This window comes from Schistocerca americana, chromosome 6 (assembly GCF_021461395.2).
Source record: "Schistocerca americana isolate TAMUIC-IGC-003095 chromosome 6, iqSchAmer2.1, whole genome shotgun sequence".
NCBI classification, from domain to species: Eukaryota; Metazoa; Arthropoda; class Insecta; order Orthoptera; family Acrididae; genus Schistocerca; species Schistocerca americana.
Genome location: NC_060124.1, coordinates 397,205,442 through 397,225,986, shown reverse-complemented (window position 1 = coordinate 397,225,986; position 20,545 = coordinate 397,205,442). Strand labels below are relative to the sequence as shown.

At 42.4% G+C, this 20,545-nt stretch overlaps 1 protein-coding gene across 1 annotated transcript in view; it reads left to right on the top strand.

The window, feature by feature from the left end:
- The window catches only part of LOC124619697 (toll-like receptor 6), a 91,550-nt gene that overhangs the window by 984 nt on the left and 70,021 nt on the right, over window positions 1–20,545 (top strand). Inside the window, exon 2 of the mRNA XM_047146252.1 lies at window positions 18,988–19,224. Coding sequence (XP_047002208.1) covers window positions 19,075–19,224 — 150 coding nt within the window. The 5' untranslated portion in view covers window positions 18,988–19,074. The remainder of the gene's footprint in view (window positions 1–18,987; window positions 19,225–20,545) is intronic.

The window sequence follows — 20,545 nt, the reverse complement described above, 5'->3', positions numbered from 1 at the left end:
TTTTTCTGGTGAATCCAGGTTATGTTTACAGAATCATGATGGTCGCATCCGTGTTTGGCGACATCGCGGTGAACGCACATTGGAAGGGTGTATTCGTCATCGCCATATTGGCGTATCACGCGGCGTGATGGTATGGGGTGCCATTGGTTACACGTCTCGGTCACCTCTTGTTCGCATTGACGGCACTTTGAACTGTGGACGTTACATTTCAGATGTGTTACGATCCGTGACTCTACCCTTGATTCGAACCCTGCGGAACCCTACATTTCTGCAGGATAATGCACGACCACATGTTGCATGTCCTGTACGGGCCTTACTGGATACAGAAAATGTTCGACTGCTGCACTGGCCAGGACGTTCTCCAGATCTCTCACCAACTGAAAACGTGTGGGCAGTGGTGGCCGAGCAACTGGCTCGTCACAATACGCCAGTCACTACTCTTGATGAACTGTGGTATCGTGTTGAAGCTGGATGGGCAGCTGTACCTGAACACGCCATCCAAGCTCTGTTTGACTCAATGCCCAGGCGTATCAAGGCCGTTATTACGGCCACAGGTGGTTGTTCTGGATACTGATTTCTCAGGATCTATGCACCCAAACTGCGTGAAAATGTAATCCTATGTCAGTTCTAGTATAATATATTTGTCCAATGAATACCCGCTTATCATCTGTATTTTTTGTTGGTGTAGCAATTTTAATGGCCATTAGTGTAACATTTCGGGTATACATTTGTCTAGGCGACTAATGTACGTGATGAACACTGCAAGATTACAGGTCAACGTAAGGCCAAGATAAGCCATTGCAAATATAAAATACTGGTACATTAATAACAGGTGTAATGGCCAGAATGTTGAATGCAAGCATGCAAACGTGCATGCATTGTGTTTTACAGCTGCTGGATGTCACTTAGTGGGCTGTAGTTCCATGCTGTTTCGTTTGGTCGGTCAATAAGTGGACGATTAATGCTGTTTGTGGATGACGTTGCAGTTGCCGTCAGATGATGTCCATGTATGCTCGATTGGAGAGAGATCTGGCGATCGACCAGACCAAGGCAACATGTCGCCTCTCTGTAGAGCTACAACAGTGGTCTCTGAGAGAGCGTTATCCTGTTGGAAAACACTCCCTGAACGTAAACATGACAGGTTGAATCACCAGATTGACGTACACATTTGCAAAAAGGCTCAGTGGGATAACCACGAGAGTGCTCCTGCTGTCATATACGAAATCGCACCCCAGACCTTAACTCCAGATGTAGGTCCAGCGTACCTGAGGCGCCATGTCACGGAGTGCGCGGCCCCTCCCGCCGGAGGTTCGAGTCCCCCCTCGGGAATGTGTGTGTCTGTTGTTCTCAGCATAAGTTACTTTAAGTAGTGTGCAAGTCTAGGGACCGATGACCTCAGCAGTTTGGTCCCTTAGCAATTCACACATATTTGAACATTTATCTAGCACGCAGACAAGTCGGTTGTAGACCCTCAACTGGCCTCCCTTGAACCAACGCACAGCCATCCCTGTCACCGAGACAGAACACCGAGCCAGAACCACCTTTATCAGAGAATACAACCGACTGTCAGCTCTGCCTGCAATGAACTCTCACTTGACACTACTGAGGTCGCAAATGCCGATGGTTTGGCGTCAGCGCAATGACAGATACAGGGCGTCTTACTCGGAGCTGTCCTTGTAGGAACCGATTTGTTATACACTACTGGCCATTAAAATTGCTACACCAAGAAGCAGTGCAGAAGATAAACGGGTATTCATTGGACATATATATTATACTAGAACTGACATAGGATTACATTTTCACGCAATTTGGGTGCATAGATCCTGAGAAATCAGTACCCAGAACAACCACCTCTGGCCGTAATAACGGCATTGATACGCCTGGGCACTGAGTACAACAGAGCTTGGATGGCGTGTACAGGTACAGGTACCCATGCACCTTCAACACGATACCACAGTTCATCAAGAGTAGTGACTGACGTATTGTGATGAGCCAGTTGCTCGGCCACCATTGACCAGGCGTTTTCAATTGGTGAGAGATCTGAAGAATGTGCTGGCCAGGGCAGCAGTCGAACATTTTCTGTATCCAGTAAGACCCGTACAGGACATGCAACATGTGGTCGTGCATTATCCTGCTGAAATGTAGGGTTCCGCAGGGATCGAATCGAGGGTAGAGCCACGGGTCGTAACAAATCTGAAATGTAACGTCCACTGTTCAAAGTGCCGTCAATGCGAACAAGAGGTGACCGAGACGTGTAACCAATGGCACCCCTTACCATCACGCCGGGTGATACGCCAGTATGGAGATGACGAATACACGCTTCCAATGTGCGTTCACCGCCATGTCTCCAAACACGGATGCGACCATCATGATGCTGTAAACAGAAACTGGATTCATCCGAAAAAATGACGTTTTGCCATTCGTGCGCCCAGGTTCGTCGGTGAGTACGCAATCACAGGCGCTCCTGTCTGTGATGCAGCGTCAAGGGTAACTGCAGCCATGGTCTCCGAGATGATAGTCCATGCTGCTGCAAACGTTGTCGAGCTGTTCGTGCAAATGGTTGTTGTCTTGCAAACGTCCCTATCTGTTGATCCAGGGATCGAGACGTGACTGCACGATCCGTTACAGCTAGGCAGATAAGATGCCTGTCATCTCGACTGCTAGTGATACGAGGCCGTTGGGATCCAGCACGGCGTTACGTATTACCCTCCTGAACCCACCGATTCCGTATTCGGCTAACAGTCATTGGATCTCGACGAACGCACGAAGCAACGTCGCGATACGATAAACCGCAATCCCAATAAGCTACAATCCGACCTTTATCAAAGACGTAAACGTGATGGTACGCATTTCTCCTCCTTACACGAGGCATCACGACAACGTTTCACCAGACAACGCCGGTCAACTGCTGTTTGTGTATGAGAAATCGGTTGGAAACTTTCCCCATGTCAGCACGTTGTCGGTGTCGCCACCGGCGCCAACCTTGTGTAAATGCTCTGAAAAGCTAATCATTTTCATATCACAGCATCTTCTTCCTGTCGGCTAAATTCGCCGGCCAGAGTGGCCGAGTGGTTCTAGGCGCTACAGTCTGGAATCGCGCGACCTCTACGGTCGCAGGTTCGAATCCAGCCTCGGGCATGGATGTGTATGATGTCCTTAGGTTAGTTACGTTTACGTAGTTCTAAGTTCTAGGGGACTGATGGCCTCAGCATTTAAGTCCCATAGTGCTCAGAGCCATTTGAACCACATCATTCCACACACGAATTAACCGGTCCCTGTTTATTGAATTTACCGCTTCAACAATTCGATTTCTCAGATCTTCAAGAGTAGCTACCGTAGGAGGGACAAAGATCCTGTCTTTTATATACCCCCAGAGAAAAATTCGCAAGGTCTGAGGCCTGAAGACTTGGGAGGCCAAAGGAAATGAACAAGCTCTTGTTGTCCACTTCTTCCAATTCATTGTTGTGGGATTGTGTTGTTAAGATAACGCAACTGCTGCAGTAACTGCAACTTCTAAAGCTTTATACGTAGTCGTCGTTTCAAAACGCGCCACACCGGTGGTGGTCACATTAATCTGACTGCACAGCGTAATTTAGGTATTTTGCGCGCCCTGAGTTAAGTGCCACAATACATACAATTAGTTTCTAACTTTACCGTAAGTTGATTCTTCTTAGTGAGTAAACTATGACAGCATTTTTAGATTTTTAATTGAAGTCGATAATTATATGAAGCAATGGAAATCAAATTTTTATTACCCCTGTAAGCTGTTAGATAGGTAACTTGCTACTAGGACTGGATTACTAGTTAACTATTTTACTCATTTGGCAATACAGACATTTTCATCCCTTCATACCTAGTACACCCAGCATCCTCTGCGTATTCTGTGTCAATCTACTGTGTAGTGATTGGTTACGGGGAAAAACGTCAACAGATATGAAAGTAATTTCGGGAGTGTCCCAGGCAGACTATTTACAAAATGTTTACGAGCTTTTAGTATAGACAATTTTTTATTAGTGCACTTTATAGGCCACTGAAAATCGCTTCATCACTTAACAGCACTAAATAACAAATGAGTGAGTTTGAAAGAGGTGTACGAGAATGTGATGGGTCCATTCAGGAAATTTCTGCTCACGTGGGACAAAGTGTTTCGGCAGTGCAACGGGTGTGTGCAGAATGGTTCACGGAAAGTCGTAGAAAACGACGAGATAGGTCGGGTCAGATCTGTGTCCTCCTCGGCTCTGGCGCAACAGTGGAACCCTGTAACACATCGTACGCTAACAGGTATGACAGTCCGTTGCCTTTTTTTACAGCATGGGTTAAGTGCGCGTCTTCCACTTATCCGCCTACTTTTCACGAATGTGCAGAAACATGCTAGATGGCAATGGTGTATGGAACATGTCACTGGGGACAGGAATCATATAGTGTTTTCGGACGAATCCAGGTATTGTATGTTTGGAAATGATGGCCGCATTTCGATTCGTCGCAGTCAGGGAGAGTGGCATTACAGTGACTGCATTCACACAAGACATGCAGAACCAATTCAAGGCCGCATGGTGTAGGGTGCTATTAGATACAACCGCAAATCACACTTGGCGCATGTCCACGGCTATGTGTCCAGTATGACCTACGTGAATGACATGCTGCGACCCGTAGCCATACTCTTCCTGCATAACACACCAGACGCCATTTTTCAGCAAGACAATGCACGGCCACATGTTGCTGCACTAGCACTTGCCGTCTTGGTGTCACAGGATGTCAGACTTTTGCCATGGCCCGCCGGATCACCAGACTTGTCGCCAATAGAAAATACGTGGGATACGGTGAAACGACACGTGCAGCGCTGTGACCCAATGCCAACTTTAAAACCGGGAGAGTGTAGCATGGATGGCTATAACACAGGACGCCATTCTTGCCTTTTACGCGTCGATGCCATCACGCATGGAACAAATTATTAGGGCCTATGGCGGACCATCTGCCTACTAGGCAACAGGACAAATTCTGAGACGAGGCAATTGAAATGCCAATCATTTCTGCAGAAATTACTAACGTATATGTCCTGTGAATATGAAAGTCCTATCCCCAGTCGTTCAGCCGGCCGGTGTTGCCCAGTGGTTCTAGGCGCTTCAGTCCGGAACCGCGCTGCTGCTACGGTTGCAGGTTCGAATCCTGCCACGGGCATGGATGTGTGTGATGTCCTTTGGTTAGTTATGTTTAAGTAGTTCTAAGTCTAGGAGACTGAGGACCTCATACCAGACGAATGTTTGCGTAGTAGTATATTTATAGTGCACGCGTACGTGGAAACGGTGTTTGCGCAACAATTGCTGACATAGTGTAACTGAGACGGAATAAGGTGAACCAGCCCGCACTCGCCGATGCAGATGGAAAACCTCCTTAAAAACCATCACAGCGAACCTTGACACTAATCCTCTAGGCGGATTTGTGCCAGGGACCGGCACACCTTTCCGCTCGGGAAGCAGCGCATTAGACCGCGCGGCTATCAGGGCGGGCTTATTTCAGGTATTAGTAAAGTAAAATTTCGTTATTCTTAATGTGCTGAAAGGCCCCTCACTAAAGTAGTTAATTTTAAGTACAAAAAGAGAAGTGTTTACGATGTGTTACATAGTTTCAATGCAAGAGCCATCTAGCGGCTGCAACACACTGTAAAAATGTTATCTTTGTAATAATACAGTCAGTTGTAAGTGGTTTAGTATCTATCCAGCATATGTATACAGATGTGGTATTATGTACCGTATTTGTATCGTGTAACAAGCGTCTGTGAACAATATGTATATGGACATGGCCTTTTGGACAAGGTCCTGTGTGTTTTTAATTATTTTAGCGATGACAAACGTTTATTATGTGATGAGTTTTATCCACTTGACATCTTGTACATGAGATCCAGCGTAAAATGAACATGTTATACTACCAAAAAAAATGTTTAAGGTGTGTAAATGTACAGGTACACTTTCGGATGTTTATAATACCGGGCTAAAACTTTCATATCAAATATTACACTTTAATTTATGATATATGATCCATGTATTGCATGATCTTACAGACCTGAAGATGGCAGCTAAGACTGTTGGAACCGTTTGTGTTGAAGAAACTATATTTTGTGTGATCTTGGTTTTTGAATGGATTTTAACAGTATATTGGAAAGTTGAGTCTTTTGTTTCTGTCTATCCGCAGTTGCTATCCACGATAGTCGGCGGCGGCCTCTGTCGTCAACTGCTCACGGTCATTTTGGTGAAGGCAGTTTTTTTCAGATCAAAGTAGTTGTGATATCCGACATACGTATCACGTGATAATCTGAAGAACTCAGTTTCTACTCGGCCATGGGATCTCCGATTAGCTGGACATCCGCTACTCGACCGTGGTGCAAGCTCTCTCAAATGTAAGATCTGTAGCGAAATTTTTACAAAAGTGGTGGAGAAACGTGAAAGCTAATAATCCGAGCTCCGTTACTCGATATTTACGCGACATCAGTTAAGGAACTAAGCTTTGCGTTACGGTTTCCACTCACAATAAAACCACTTTCCGATCATATCGCGGTGTTGCCCATCTTGTGCTCGACAGTCATGCCAGTAGCCTCTCTCTCTCCCTTCTGCCCCCCACCCCACCCCCTCTCTTTCTCTCTCTCTAACACATGGCCCTCTTAAAGGGAGCCTCATCTGTGAACAGGATGGATGGCAGAAATTCCAGTACCATGGCGGCCTGTGGGACGTATCAACGACGAAACGATCGCTATGGAGGCGTTTTCTGCTTTTATCTTATCTGACAGTAAACAGCTGGCGTATCAGTCTTTGCCGATATTATCGAAGCGTGCCTGGCCTACGCAGGTATGACACATAACAAGGTAACACCCGGACGGCAGGAAATCGTGTCGCCTGTATACGACCGATACCGAGAGCTAAAATTATTTGTCAGGCAGCAGTACCATCACAGTCTCCATTTCATACAGTGACGAGAGACACCACTACCTAATTTTAAAGAAGGAATTCGCGTTACCACCTTAAGCTACTTCTAATGAACGATGCTTTATTGACAACAATTTTCGGTAGGAAGTACCATTAGTAAGCAGACATAAAAAAATATAATACATACGTTACTGAAAAATAATAAGGGATCTAACAGAATTTAAATCTGACCCTCAGAAAGACTATCTATCCTGTCAGTCGACTGCAAAAACAAATAATACACACTTGTTAATCGCCAAGCGCCGCAAATGAAGGAAACAGGAGGAATCCGAAAAAAAAATCAATGGCTCTGAGCACTATGGGACTTAACTTCTGAGGTCATCAGTCCCCTAGAAATTAGAACTACTTAAACCTAAGGACATCCCACACATCCATGCCCGAGGCAGGATTCGAAACTGCGACCGTGGTTCCAGACTGTAGCACCTAGAACCGCACGGCCACCTCGGCCGGCAGAGGAATCCGAAAAGAACAGAATAATTTTGGGATCTTTTAGAAACTGATACATCCAAACTACCGAAGATGAACATTATATTGCTTTTCAGTGACTTCGGTACTAAAACAGGAAGAGAAAACAAATTTAGAAACATAGTAGGACGTTACCCAGTCCACAAAAGAAACAACACAAATAGTATGAAACTGATCAGCCTATGTCAATATTCTCACCCGAAACAGATGTCGAGCTTCTTCAAGCTCTCAAGAAAAGCTAAAATCTGAATATCTCCAACCCCGATGTCAGGAGAATTTAAGTTAGATCATGTATCTGTATCTCAAAAAAGTGCTAAGGAAATTACGAATGTGAAAGTAGTAAGGTACGGTTAATTTGATTCTGATCATTAAGTAACTAACTAAACTCCGTCCGACTAGGCCTCGGTAGACCCAACAGTACCGACCGAACGCCGTGTCATCGTTCAGCCGATAGACATCACGGGATGCAGATATGGGGTGGCATGTGGTCAGCACACCGCACTCCCGGCCGTTGACAGTTTACGAGAACGGAGCAGCAACTCCTCAGTCTAGTAGCTCCTCAAGTGGCCTCACAAAGATTGAGTGCACCCCTCTTGCCAACAGCACTCGGTACACCGGAGGGCCAGCCATCCAAGTGCTAGCCAAGGCAGACAGTGCTTAACTTCGGTGATCTGAAGGGAACCGATGTTACCACTGAGGCAAGACCGTTGGCGATTCTGATGACTACCTCTCTAACATTAAGGTTAATCTCATACTTCAGAAACTAAAAAGAAAATCACAGAAACTAAGAAAATATAGTACAGACAGACTTAATATAACAAAAGAATCAGTTCTAATGTATCAAGACGAAATTAGAACAGCTGAACATGGTGACTGGCCAGAATTATCTAAAGAAACTGGTAACGCTGAATAGAAATTATCTGGTCAATCAGCAGTAAAAAGAAATTATGGTGGAACGAAATATGTGAAGTAGCTTTAACAGAGAGGGTTAAAAATGGAAAAAGTGGATATGCTCAGGAAATATTGAACTATGTGATTAGTTTAAACAGCATCGAAAATTAGAAGAACTAAAAGAGATTATGAATAGTGAGAACTTACAGAAATTTAGGAAAACTTTAAAAAATAATACCCTTGATTTTAATCAGACTCTTAATGACAGACTAATGGGATATCAGATCTCAAGTGTGTGCTTGACGAATGAAATGACAGATTTGGCATAAACAACACTAAAAATTGCGATATACTTATAAATATTTTGACCCATAAGCTTTAGTTCTCAAACACTCAGGAAAATCTAGAAGTGCGGAAGTGCGGACGTCAATGCGAGATGCTTTTAACAGTTTCTACAATGAAACATTGTCTCAAAATACGGTAGAAAACCCAAAGAAATTCTGGTCGTATGTAATGTACACCAGTGGCAAAAAACAATCAATACCGTCACTGCGCGATAGCGATGGAAATGTTACCGATGATGGTGCCACTAGAGCGGAGTTATTAAATACAGTTTTCCGTAATTCCTTCACGAAAGAAGGCGAAGTAAATATTCCAGAATTCGAAACCAGAACAGCTGTTAGCTGTCAGAATATGCAGACACAATACTGCCTTTCTTAGCAAATGTATACAACCGCTCACTTGACGAAAGGTCTGTTCCTATAAATACTGGAAAGTAGCACAGGTCTCACCAATATTCAAGGAAGGAAATGGGAGTTACTGAATTACAGACCCATATCACTGACATCAATTTGCAGTAAGAGTTTGGAGCATATATTGTACTCGAACATTATGAATCACCTTGAAGAAAAGGACTTATTGATACATAACCAACACGGATTCAGAAAATATCGTTCTTGTGCTTGTGTTCTTTAATCCCATGAAGTAATGAGTGCTGTCGACAAGGGATCTTATAGATTCCATATTCCTAGATTTCCAGAAGGCTTTTGATACCGTTCCTCACAAGCGACTATTAATCAAATTGCGTGCATATGGAGTATCGTCTCAGTTGTGTGGCTGGATTCGTGATTTCCTCTCAGAGAGGTCAAGTTCGTAGTGATAGACGGTAAATCATCGAGTAGAACAGAAATGATATCTGGCATTCCGCAAGGTAGTGGCATAGGCCCTCTGCTGTTCCTGATTTGTATAAATGATCTAGGTGACAATCTGAGCAACCCCGTTAGATTGTTTGCAGATGACGCTGTAATTTACCGTCTAGTAAAATCATCAGACGATCAATTCCAATTACAAAATGATCTAGAGAGGATTTCTGTATGGTGCGATAAGTGGCAATTAGCACTAAACAAAGAAAAGTGCGAGGTCATCCACATGGGTACTAAAAGAAATCTGATAAATTTTGGGTATACGATAAATCGCACAAATCTAAGGGCAGTCAATTCGGCTAAATACCTAGGAATTACAATTAGGAGCAACTTAAATTGGAAAGACCACATAGACAATATTGTGGGGAAGGCGAAATAAAGACTGCGTTTTGTTGGAAGAACACTTAGAAGATGCGACAAACCCACTAAAGAGACAGCCTACATTACACTTGTCCGTCCTCTGAAGGAATATTTCTACGCGGTATGGGATCCTTACCATGTGGGATTGACGAAGTACATCGAAAAAGTGCAAAGAAGGGCAGCTTGTTTCGTGATATCGAGCAACAGGGGTGAGAGTGTCACTGATACGATACGCGAGTTGGGGTGGCAGTCACTGAGACAAAGACGGTTTTCTTTGCGGCGAGATCTATTTACGAAATTTCAATCACCAACTTTCTCTTCCGAATGAGTAAATATTTTGTTAACACCCACCTACGTAGGGAGAAATGATCATAATAATAAAGTAAGAGAAATCAGAGCTCGAAGGGAAAGATTTAGATGTTCCATTTTCGCACGCGCCATTCCAGAGTGGTACGGTAGATGCACTCAAGTGTGAATTGCAGAGTAACCATGTAGCTGTCGATGTAGATCTCCAATCCATTCGAAGTCCTAAATTTTTCTTTCGGAGCAAGGAGTCCAAGAGTAATATTAGGCGAAAATCAGACACCGTTTGTAAACTCACACACAACAACTTATTTGAGTGTCATGGTGCTACATCATTAATATTTAACTATCAAGTTAAAGTAAATAATTTAGAAATAGTCACAGTGTTAACTGTTACTTTCTCAAGTACAGACAATCGATACCAGTCACTTTTATAACGAAGTTCGTATCATCGTTGTAGTTCACAATTTCAGTCTTTCAGATGTAATAACATCTTTAACTGTTTCGTATCTACTCTGCATTAATGCAGGGTACACTCGCGTTTTGTAATAACGATTTCTCTCTTCTCGTACTTTCGATCTCTGATTCTTCGTCTTGATAATCTTCTGTCTTCTGCACAATGCGCTGCTGAATGTTCTATCTCGAATCTTGTCTCTAGCGAGCTTGTCTCCTAGTCTCCTCTATTCGTTGTTAGTTAAAAAAAATAGTGTTTCTTCTTAAAATATAGTAGCTCGTTACAAGAATGTCTTTATGACAATCTGCTCTCTAAAACTTCTTCCGCCATTTCAGTATTATATTTTTCTTGTCCATCATGCAGCCTTCGACTATTACTATTAGTAAAACTGTCTCCTTTCCACTGAAATACCACTCTTTACCCCTTATAAAACGACACGTCCCCACTGCCCAACCTTACACAGCCACGTCCCAGCTTCAGCTAACACGCTTTAATTTGTCCCCTCCATCTTAACAAAATTAGCACAGATTAAATTTTTCCTGCAGGACCAAAGCATTCTCCTTTCTCATAAACATTACATGGCGGTTATACAGAACTTTGGATACAAACGTTTATGGTACATGGAACATAATAACATCTTTACAGATTACAATGAATTTGTTTATACCTAAAAGAGAATTTATGTTGTAAATAACATAAAATCATCACTGCATATATCGTTTATCACTTAAATCATCACGCTATGTCAAATAGATGTTAATGACATTAATGACTGGCTGAGGAACGGCAGTGATGCTGGCAACGGTATGATTATTGCTGAGGAAATAATCGCCATTTGTTTGTCTGCAGACAATGACGACAGTGTTGAAGGATTAGCTCACGAAATTGGCTCTTTGTCTGAATACATTATGACACATACAAGAGCGCCTCCGCAGCTTGGAAAAATAGTGGCTATTTGGAACCCCAGGCGGAAGCAGTTCGAACTAATGCTGCTGGGACCCTTGTATGAACGTTTTTCCCATAAACGGCTTACGAATTTCGCTCAGGAGAAATTTAAAGTTTATTTCAGTGTACAAAACTCACTGTCGTTTATTTCCTTTTCTGTAAAAAATGTCTGTGACATCGAATTAAACAGCCGGTTTACTGTTACCAGTCACTGTTTATTTATCTCCATGATGCGTTTCAAAGGTTTAAGCCGCCGTCATCAGGTGATTTACATTTGTTAGTATGACATATGTATGTGTTGTGTTATGATTTTTGGAGGAACTTGTGGCACTGTCTAGTGGAGAAACAAAACATTGTTTCAAAAGACGCTTTTGTTTTTTCTATTTTTTATTTTTTGAAAAAAACTAAACGTCTATCAAAAAATAAAAATAAAATAAGTAGTATAGAATACCTCCAGCGGTCGCAGATTGCTTTCACTGCCGTAACACATCACATGTATGCTGTCATATTTTCTAAACAAAGATGACGTCTGGAAACTATTAGCTGCAAGGAACATATAGCCAAACAGAAACATTATCACAAAGGACAAAGTATATACATCATAACAACTTTATTATGGAGTAAGTTTTCAAGGGTTTTGGAGATATTTGTTTTGAGATGTTCATTACATGAATTGGAATAAATATTTCAGGTGGTATATAAATCCGATTCTGTTAAGTTTATATAGCTTAAATTTCACACTAATTTATATAATCAGGTGACATGTTGCAAACTTGAAGTTCAATAATTATGTTGGCTACATTGCTAAAATTATACATAAATAACAATTTTGGTTGGGATTCAGAGATAGTGATAAAAGACTAGAGGCAGAGGGAGAGGTAGAGAAAGAGAAAGGGAGAGAGAGAGAGAGAGAGAGAGAGAGAGAGAGTGGAAGAAGTGGTTGGATAGAACAAATTTTCCGAAGCAGGGGGTTCTAATATTACGAGTGTATCTGTTACATGTAATAACTAATAAAGGTTGGGGTAATACATTGATTAAAGCTTTAAAATATGCAGATAGATATACCATTTGCAGCATTATTTGATGTACGTATAATTTCAGGCTGACATGTGTACAAGCTGTTGGTGTGATGGTATATTTGCTAATGAGGTCAATCCATTGCAGATTTGAGGGATGTCATGCTAACATAACTAAATATTTACGGTGAACATTAAGGTGTGTGTGTGTGTGTGTGTGTGTGTGTGTGTGTGTGTGTGTGATGTGCATTGTAAGTTTAATAACGTAGGCAGTTGCTGAAAACAGAGATGATTCTATTGTAAATATCGTCATTTTTCTCATTTAATATTGATTCAGATTGTTTTGTTTGGTGTTTATATATTTGGAGTGTCTCAAGGATATTTAGTTTTTTGCCTTTAGGTTGGCTGTGCGGGATGCCGATACTTGTGATATTAACTCAGGGTTTTTGTTTCATAGTGTTTCAAGGATGTCTAGTTTTTTGCCATTAGGTTGGATGTGTAGGCGGCTGATACTTGTGATGTTAACATGGTGTTTTGTTTCATGCAAGCTGGTGCCTAATGCTAATGTGTGGTATTTTTAGTTTCTTGTGCTGCCATGTGTTCTTTGAATCTTATCTCAAATGATCTACCTGTCTCGCATATGGCGACGCAGTCGCAGTCCAATCATTCTTTTTCGCACACATCTGTCTGATGAATTGGATTTCGTGTATTGCTTTTGTGAGGTAACTTTAGTCCAATTTTGACATCTGTGGTGAAGAACATGATTATGCCTTTTTTTAAAGAATGTTTATGCCTTTTCGTTTCAAGACACTGGCAGTCTGATATGAAATATAACATAGAAATGGGATTGTATGAAAGGTGTTGTTTTCTATTGTTTTTTGTGATGTGATTTCTTTGCCATTATTGAATGTTTTACCGTATCTGCTATTGGGCTGTTTTAACAATTTGCAATAGCTGTTTGTTTCATTATTTCAGTTTCTTGTTCACATTTTCTTCAAAGAGATGTACTTGGATAGCTCTGTCGATCATGGACCGGAATGCTGCCATTTTGAGGGCTGGGGGGCGACAGGAGGAGCTGTGGGTTGTAGTATGTGTTGAGGCATAATTCCAATAAATTTCAAACTGATATCTGTTATTCTTTCTTCTAATGGTAAGGTCTAAAAAATCTATACTGCCGCATACTTGGTGTTCAAGCAATCTGAATCCACCTTAAATGACAAAAATGACGATGTTTACAATAGGATCATCTCTGTTTTCAGCAACTGCCTACGTTATTAAACTTACAATGCACATCACACACAGATACACACACACACACACACACACACACACACACACACACACACACACACACACACCTTAATGTTTACCGTAAATATTTAGTTATGTTAGCATGACATCCCCCAAATCTGCAATGGATTGATCTCATTAGCAAATATACCATCACACCAACAGCTTGTACACCTGTCAGCCTGAAATTATATGTACATCAAATAATGCTGCAAATGGTATATCTATCTGCATATTTTAAAGCTTTAATCAATGTATTACCCCAACCTTTATTAGTTATTACATGTAACTGATACACTCGTAATATTAGAAACACCTGCTTCGGAAAATTTGCTCTATCCAACCACTTCTTCCACTCTCTCTCTCTCTCTCTCTCTCTCTCTCTCCCTCTCTCCCTCTCTCTTTCTCTTTCTCTACCTCTCCCTCTGCCTCTAGTCTTTTATCACTGAATCCCAACCAAAATTGTTATTTATGTATAATTTTAGCAATGTAGCCAATATAATTATTGAACTTCAAGTTTGCAGCATGTCACCTGATTATATAAATTAGTGTAAAATTTAAGCTATATAAACTTAACAGAATCGGGTTTATATACCACCTGAAATATTTATTCCAATTCATGTATTCAACATATCAAAACAAAGATCTCCAAAACCCTTTAAAACTTATTTCATAATAACGTTGTTGTGATGTATATACTTTGTACTTTGTGATAACGTTTCTGTTTGGCTATATGTTCCTTGCAGCTAATAGTTTCCAGACGTCATCTTTGTTTAGAAAATATGACAGCATACATGTGATGTGTTACGGCAGTGAAAGGAATCTGTGACCACTGGAGGTATTCTGTGCTACTTATTTATTTTTATCTTTAGATATATGTTTAGTTTTTTGTCCAAAAAAACAAAACCGTGTTCTGAAACAGTGTTTTGTTTCTCCACTAGACAGTGCAACAAGTTCCTCCAAGAATCATAACACAACACACACATATGCCATACTAACGAATGTAAATCCACCTGATGATGAAGTTTAAACCTTTTAAACGCGTCAGGGAGATAAACAGTGACTGGTAACAGTAAACTTATTGTTTCATTCGATGTCAATAACAGTCATGGTAAAACGTAACCTAAAATGTTCACATTTAAATGTATGTGACAATAATGTATAATTAATATGTTTACTTGAAAACAAATATAACATGTATATTGATGATAGTAACCATTATCATTCCAATTTTTTTCTGCATCTCCGGATTTTCCTTAATCTGGGTGACACAAGGTCGCACCTAGATGGGATAATTGAGGTTCCATTGTACTATATAACTACTGATGGTGGATTTTCTAAAAAGAAAGTAATACACATTTTATTTTGAAAAATGTCTAATATAGTCTAATGTATAACAGGCAGTCAAATGAAAACGAAACTGGAAAAAAGTAAACTGTTTATTATTTCAGAAGTGGTCGCCTTACCTGTTAATACATTCACCCACTGTGAGACAAGACGGACAGTGCTTTCAAGCAAAAATGTTTTGCGGTTGCCTATAGGAACACGATTGTACTCAGGCTTAAACGTCTTCGTCTGAAGCAAATCAGCGCCCACGACTGTCTTTCTTCAGGGCTCAAAAATATGAGAGTAGCACGGGGAGATATCGGGTGTGTGTGCAGGATGTGTAAGCACTTCCCAGCTAAACTTATGAATTGTAGACGAAACGACCTTGCCAACATGTGGGCGGGTACTTTTTGCCGCCGATTTGCGTATTTTTGGAGCCCAGAAAGACATTCGTGGCCGTCAATTTGCTTCGGATCAAGACGTGCACGTGACGGTGCGCTCATGGTTCCGTAGAGCATAGGCAACCACAAAATTTTTCCCATGAAGTCATTAAGCCTCTTGTCACACAGTGGGATAAATTTATTAACAATTAAACAGTTTATTTACTATCTTCCCATCTGTCTGGCTTTCATTTAACTGCGCCTTATAATAAGTGTACAGTATGTAGTATTACAAATGGTGATTTGAATAAAGTGTTCTCGGTCTTCGAACCGCGTCAAGTGGTTAAAATGCAACGAGCTTTCGACCAAGTACTCCATGGCAACTAGCAAGTGGAATGAGTGGTGATGGGCTGCACATACGTCCTCACATACTCTAGCTGCAGGCTGTGACGTCACTGGGGTCCATAACATCGCCATATGTGGGAGTCAACGTACACCCATATACACTCCAGGACACACAAAAAAAAGAAGCACCACGAAGAAATTATCCAGATGAGACGGAAATCGGTAGATGTGGTGTACATGCACAGACAAATGATTACAGTTTCAGAAAAACTGAATGATTTATTCAAGAGAAAGACCTTCACAAACTAAGAAAGTCAGTAACGCATTGGTCCACCTCTTGGCCTTATGAAAGCAGTTATTTGGCTTGGCACTGATTGACAGACCTGTTGGATGTCCTTCTGAGGTATATCGTGCCAAATTCTGTCTGACTGACGCTTTAGATCGTCTAGCCGCGCGGAGTAGCCGCGCGATTTGAGGCGTCGTGTCACGGACTGTGCGGCCCCTCCCGCCGGAGGTTCGAGTTCTCCCTCGGGCATGAATGTGTGTGCTGTTCTTAGCATAAGTTAGTTTAAGTAGTGTGTAAGTCTAGGGACCGATGACCTAAGCAGTTTGGTCCCTTAGGAATTTACACACATTTGAACATTTTAGATCGTCTAAATCCCACGGCGTTGCAGGACGTCTCCAGACACATCTTGAATCTCATTAACTTCAGTAATGAGTCGTGCTTCGATCTGAGCCCCGATAACTAACGAAAACGTGTCCGGGGCCGCCGTGAAGAGCTGTGGGATACCAACCTGCCGCTCGCCATATGGCCCGACTAGTAGGAGCGACGGTCTGGGTGCCATTCCTTTTCATGGCAGGACCCATTTGGTTATCGTCCGCGGCCCCCTTACAGCACAGCGGTACGTCGACGATTGTCTACGCCCCATTTTGTTGCCCTTCATGGCACGCCATCCGGGGCTTACATTTCAGCAAGATAATGCCCGCTCGCAAACGGCAAGAGTTTTTTATTGCCTGTCATCCTGGTTGCCAAACCGTACCTTGGCCAGCAGGATTTCCGGATGTCTCTCCAATTGAGAACGTTTGGAGCATTATGAGCAGGGCCCACCAAACAGCTTAAGATTTTGAAGATCTGATTCGCCACTTGGACAGAATTTGACACGGTATCCCTCAGGAGGATATCCGACAACTCTGACAATCAGTGCCAAGCCAAGTAACTGCTTGCATAAGGGCCAGAGATGGACCAACGCGTTACTGACTTGTTCAGTTTGTGAAGCTCTTTCTCTTGAATAACGTGAAACCTTCCCGTCTCCTCTATATCTCTTTTGTTACGCAACCTTCCTTTTTACAATAACCTATGAAACCTTCCCTTCGGTTTTCTATCTCTTGCTTAATAATAACAAATGAAATATTCCCTTTGAAATTTATTCTCTTTCTCAATCTTCGCATACAAATTTAATTGCTGCTTATTAAAAATGATTTTCTGATTATTTCGACGAAACATAGAATGTGTCGTCGTCGTGGCCCTCAGTCGTTACCTGCAACAACCCAAAACTGTTCCTTACCTTTTTTACTGTTACTGGATCGCCATCTGACTGCTACATCGAACTGCGACATGAATATACTTACTCTGTTTTACTATACTAAATTAGCTGCTGGTGGGCTGTCATAACAAGTGGCGGTATTTATTACTAAAGCTGGCGTTATTCTTTAATAGCAAAGCTGACGTTATTCTTTAATTAATTTGATTGACGTTACGTAATTCATAGTTAAACTTTTTCTTGAGAACAATGAAATTTTACAAAGTTTTACGTTGATGGTTTTTGGGATGGATTATAATCAGTAATGCAATATTGCTGGCAAAAATTAATTATATTCTGAATGAAATGATTTTACAAACGTTTAAATGGGACTTACTTTCAACAATAATCTTACAACTAGCATTGCGCAAACATACCATCAGTAGTCTTGAGTTTCTCAAAGATATATTTCAATAATATTAGTTCCTCTTATGATAATAGTTAGCTGATGTCTCTGTTCCTCCGTTTACAATCTCCTGTAAATCATAGCTGGTGGCTGGCAGGCACACCGCTCCTCTCAACCTCTCGCTTCAGACCTGCTACCGACTCGCTTCACTTCTCGCTTAGTACTGACTTCCTATGAACGCCAAAGTGCGGTCTCTCCCGCCAACAATGCTTTCTGGAGCTGACAATCCCTGCTACCATTACAAAATGTATCAATGCGCGGTCTTTCCCGCTCTTTTCTTAAAATGTATCCACACGCGGTCTCTCCCGCCCTTTTTAAAATTATATCAATGTGCGGTCTCTGCTGCCAACAATACAGTGCAGACATTCCCTGCTACCACCATTATTTCCAACACGACAAATATTAATTATTGGCCGGCCAGTGTGGCCGTGCGGTTCTAGGCGCTTCAGTTTGGAACCGCGTGACCGCTACGGTCGCAGGTTCGAATCCTGCCTCGGGCTTGGATGTGTGTGATGTCCTTAGGTTACTTAGGTTTAATTAGCTCTAAGTTCTAGGCGACTGATGACCTCAGAAGTTAAGTCGCATGGTGCTCAGAGCCATTTGAACCATTTTTTATTAATTATTCCTACTTAATCCTATTAATAAAATATAAACATCTTTCATAAATTGTGATTTGACAATAGACAATAGAAATATACACGTCTTACAAACTAATCCATTTTTTTCTGAAATTGTAATTTTTTCTCTGTGCATTTACATCACATCTACCGATTTCCGTCCCATTGGGATAATTCCTCAGTGGTGAGTCGTTCCTTTTTTTTCTCTCTCTCTCTCTTAGAGTGTATGTTGTCATACAGTGACTTACATTAAATGGCGATGCTGTAAGCTCTAACGACGTCACAGCCAGCAGCTAAAGTATGTAAGGGCGTATGTGCAACAGTCAGTCCACTTGCCAGTGGCCATCGAATGCTTGGTTGAAAGCTTGCTGCACTCTTAACTGCAGTGACTTGCCTGGAGTTGTCATGTGTGTGTGTGCTGTTCCGACAGGAGACGCAGGCGGACACGTCGCCGTACGCCAAGGCAGGGTTCCACGGGCGCCTCCTGTGGGCGACGTACCGGCTGAACGGCCTCACCATGGTCTACCCGCTGGACCTGTACGAGGTGCGCCTGCTCGACCTGTCGGACAACCTCATCCGCTCCGTGCACTCGGGGGCCTTCTCCAACATGCGCCTACTGCAGCGCCTCTCCCTCGCCCGGAACATCCTTACCGAACTCAACAAAAAGGTCTGTCTCTCTCACCCTCGCCTCGTCCGCTGTAGCTAAAATACAGCGTGTTTCAAAATGTTTCATCCAGGTTCACACGATTGTCTCCTCTACGCTTTTTTACTAATCAAATAATGGGAAAAATTTATGGATGTGACGTCGATCCCCACTGCATGTTTGTTTATTTTAAATTAGCGTGTAATAGCACCTGCAGGCCAGCACTTTACTGACCACTAAACGAATTGGGCACCTATAACAGGATAAGGTTAGTTGCATTTCTCGTTTCATTTCACTTATTGTACACTATGTGATCAAAAGTATCCGGACACTTGGCTGAAAATGACTTACAAGTTCGTGGGGCCCTGCATCGGTAATGCTGGAATTCAGTAGGGTATTGGCCCACCCTTAGCCTTGACGAGAGCATCCAATCAATCAGGTGCTGGACGCTTTCTTGGGGAATGGCAGCCCATTCTTCATGGAGTGCTGCATTGAGGAGAGGTATCGATGTCGGTCGGTGAGGCCTGGCACAAAGTCTGCGTCCCAAAACATCCCAAAGGTGTTCTACAGGATTCAGATCAGGACTCTGTGCAGGCCATTCCATTCCAGGGATGTTATTGTCGTCTAACTACTCCGCCACAGGCCGTGCATTATAAACAGGCACTCATCGTTTTGAGAGATGCAATCGCCATCCCCGAATTGCTCTTCAACAGTGGGAAGCAAGAAGGTGCTTAAAACATCAATGTAGGCCTTTGCTGTGATAGAGCCACGCAAAACAACAAGGGATGCAAGACCCCTCAATGAAATACGCGACCACACCATAACACCACCGCCTCCGAATTTTACTGTTGGCACTACACACGCTAGCAGATGACGTTCACCGGGCATTAGCCATACCCATATCCTGCCATCGGATCGACATATTGTGTACCGTGATTCGTCACTCCACACAACGTTTTTCCACTGTTCAATCCTCCAATGTTTACGCTCATTACACAAAGCGAGGCGTCATTTGGCATTTATGGGTGTGATGGTCTATTTCACATTACGACGCTTATCAACTGTCGGCGGTCTCTGTCAGTCAACAGACGAGGTCGGCCTGTACGCTTTTGTGCTGTACGTGTCACTTCACGTTTCCACTTCACACTCAGATCGGAAACTGTGGACCTAGGGATATTTGGGAGTGTGGACATGTCGCGTACAGACGTATGACACTAGTGACACCCAATCACCTCACCCACGTTCGAAGTCCTTGAGTTCGCGGAGCGCACCATTCTGCTCTCTCACGATCTCTAATAACTAAAGAGTACCTGGCAGAAGGTGGCAGCACAATGCACCTAAACTG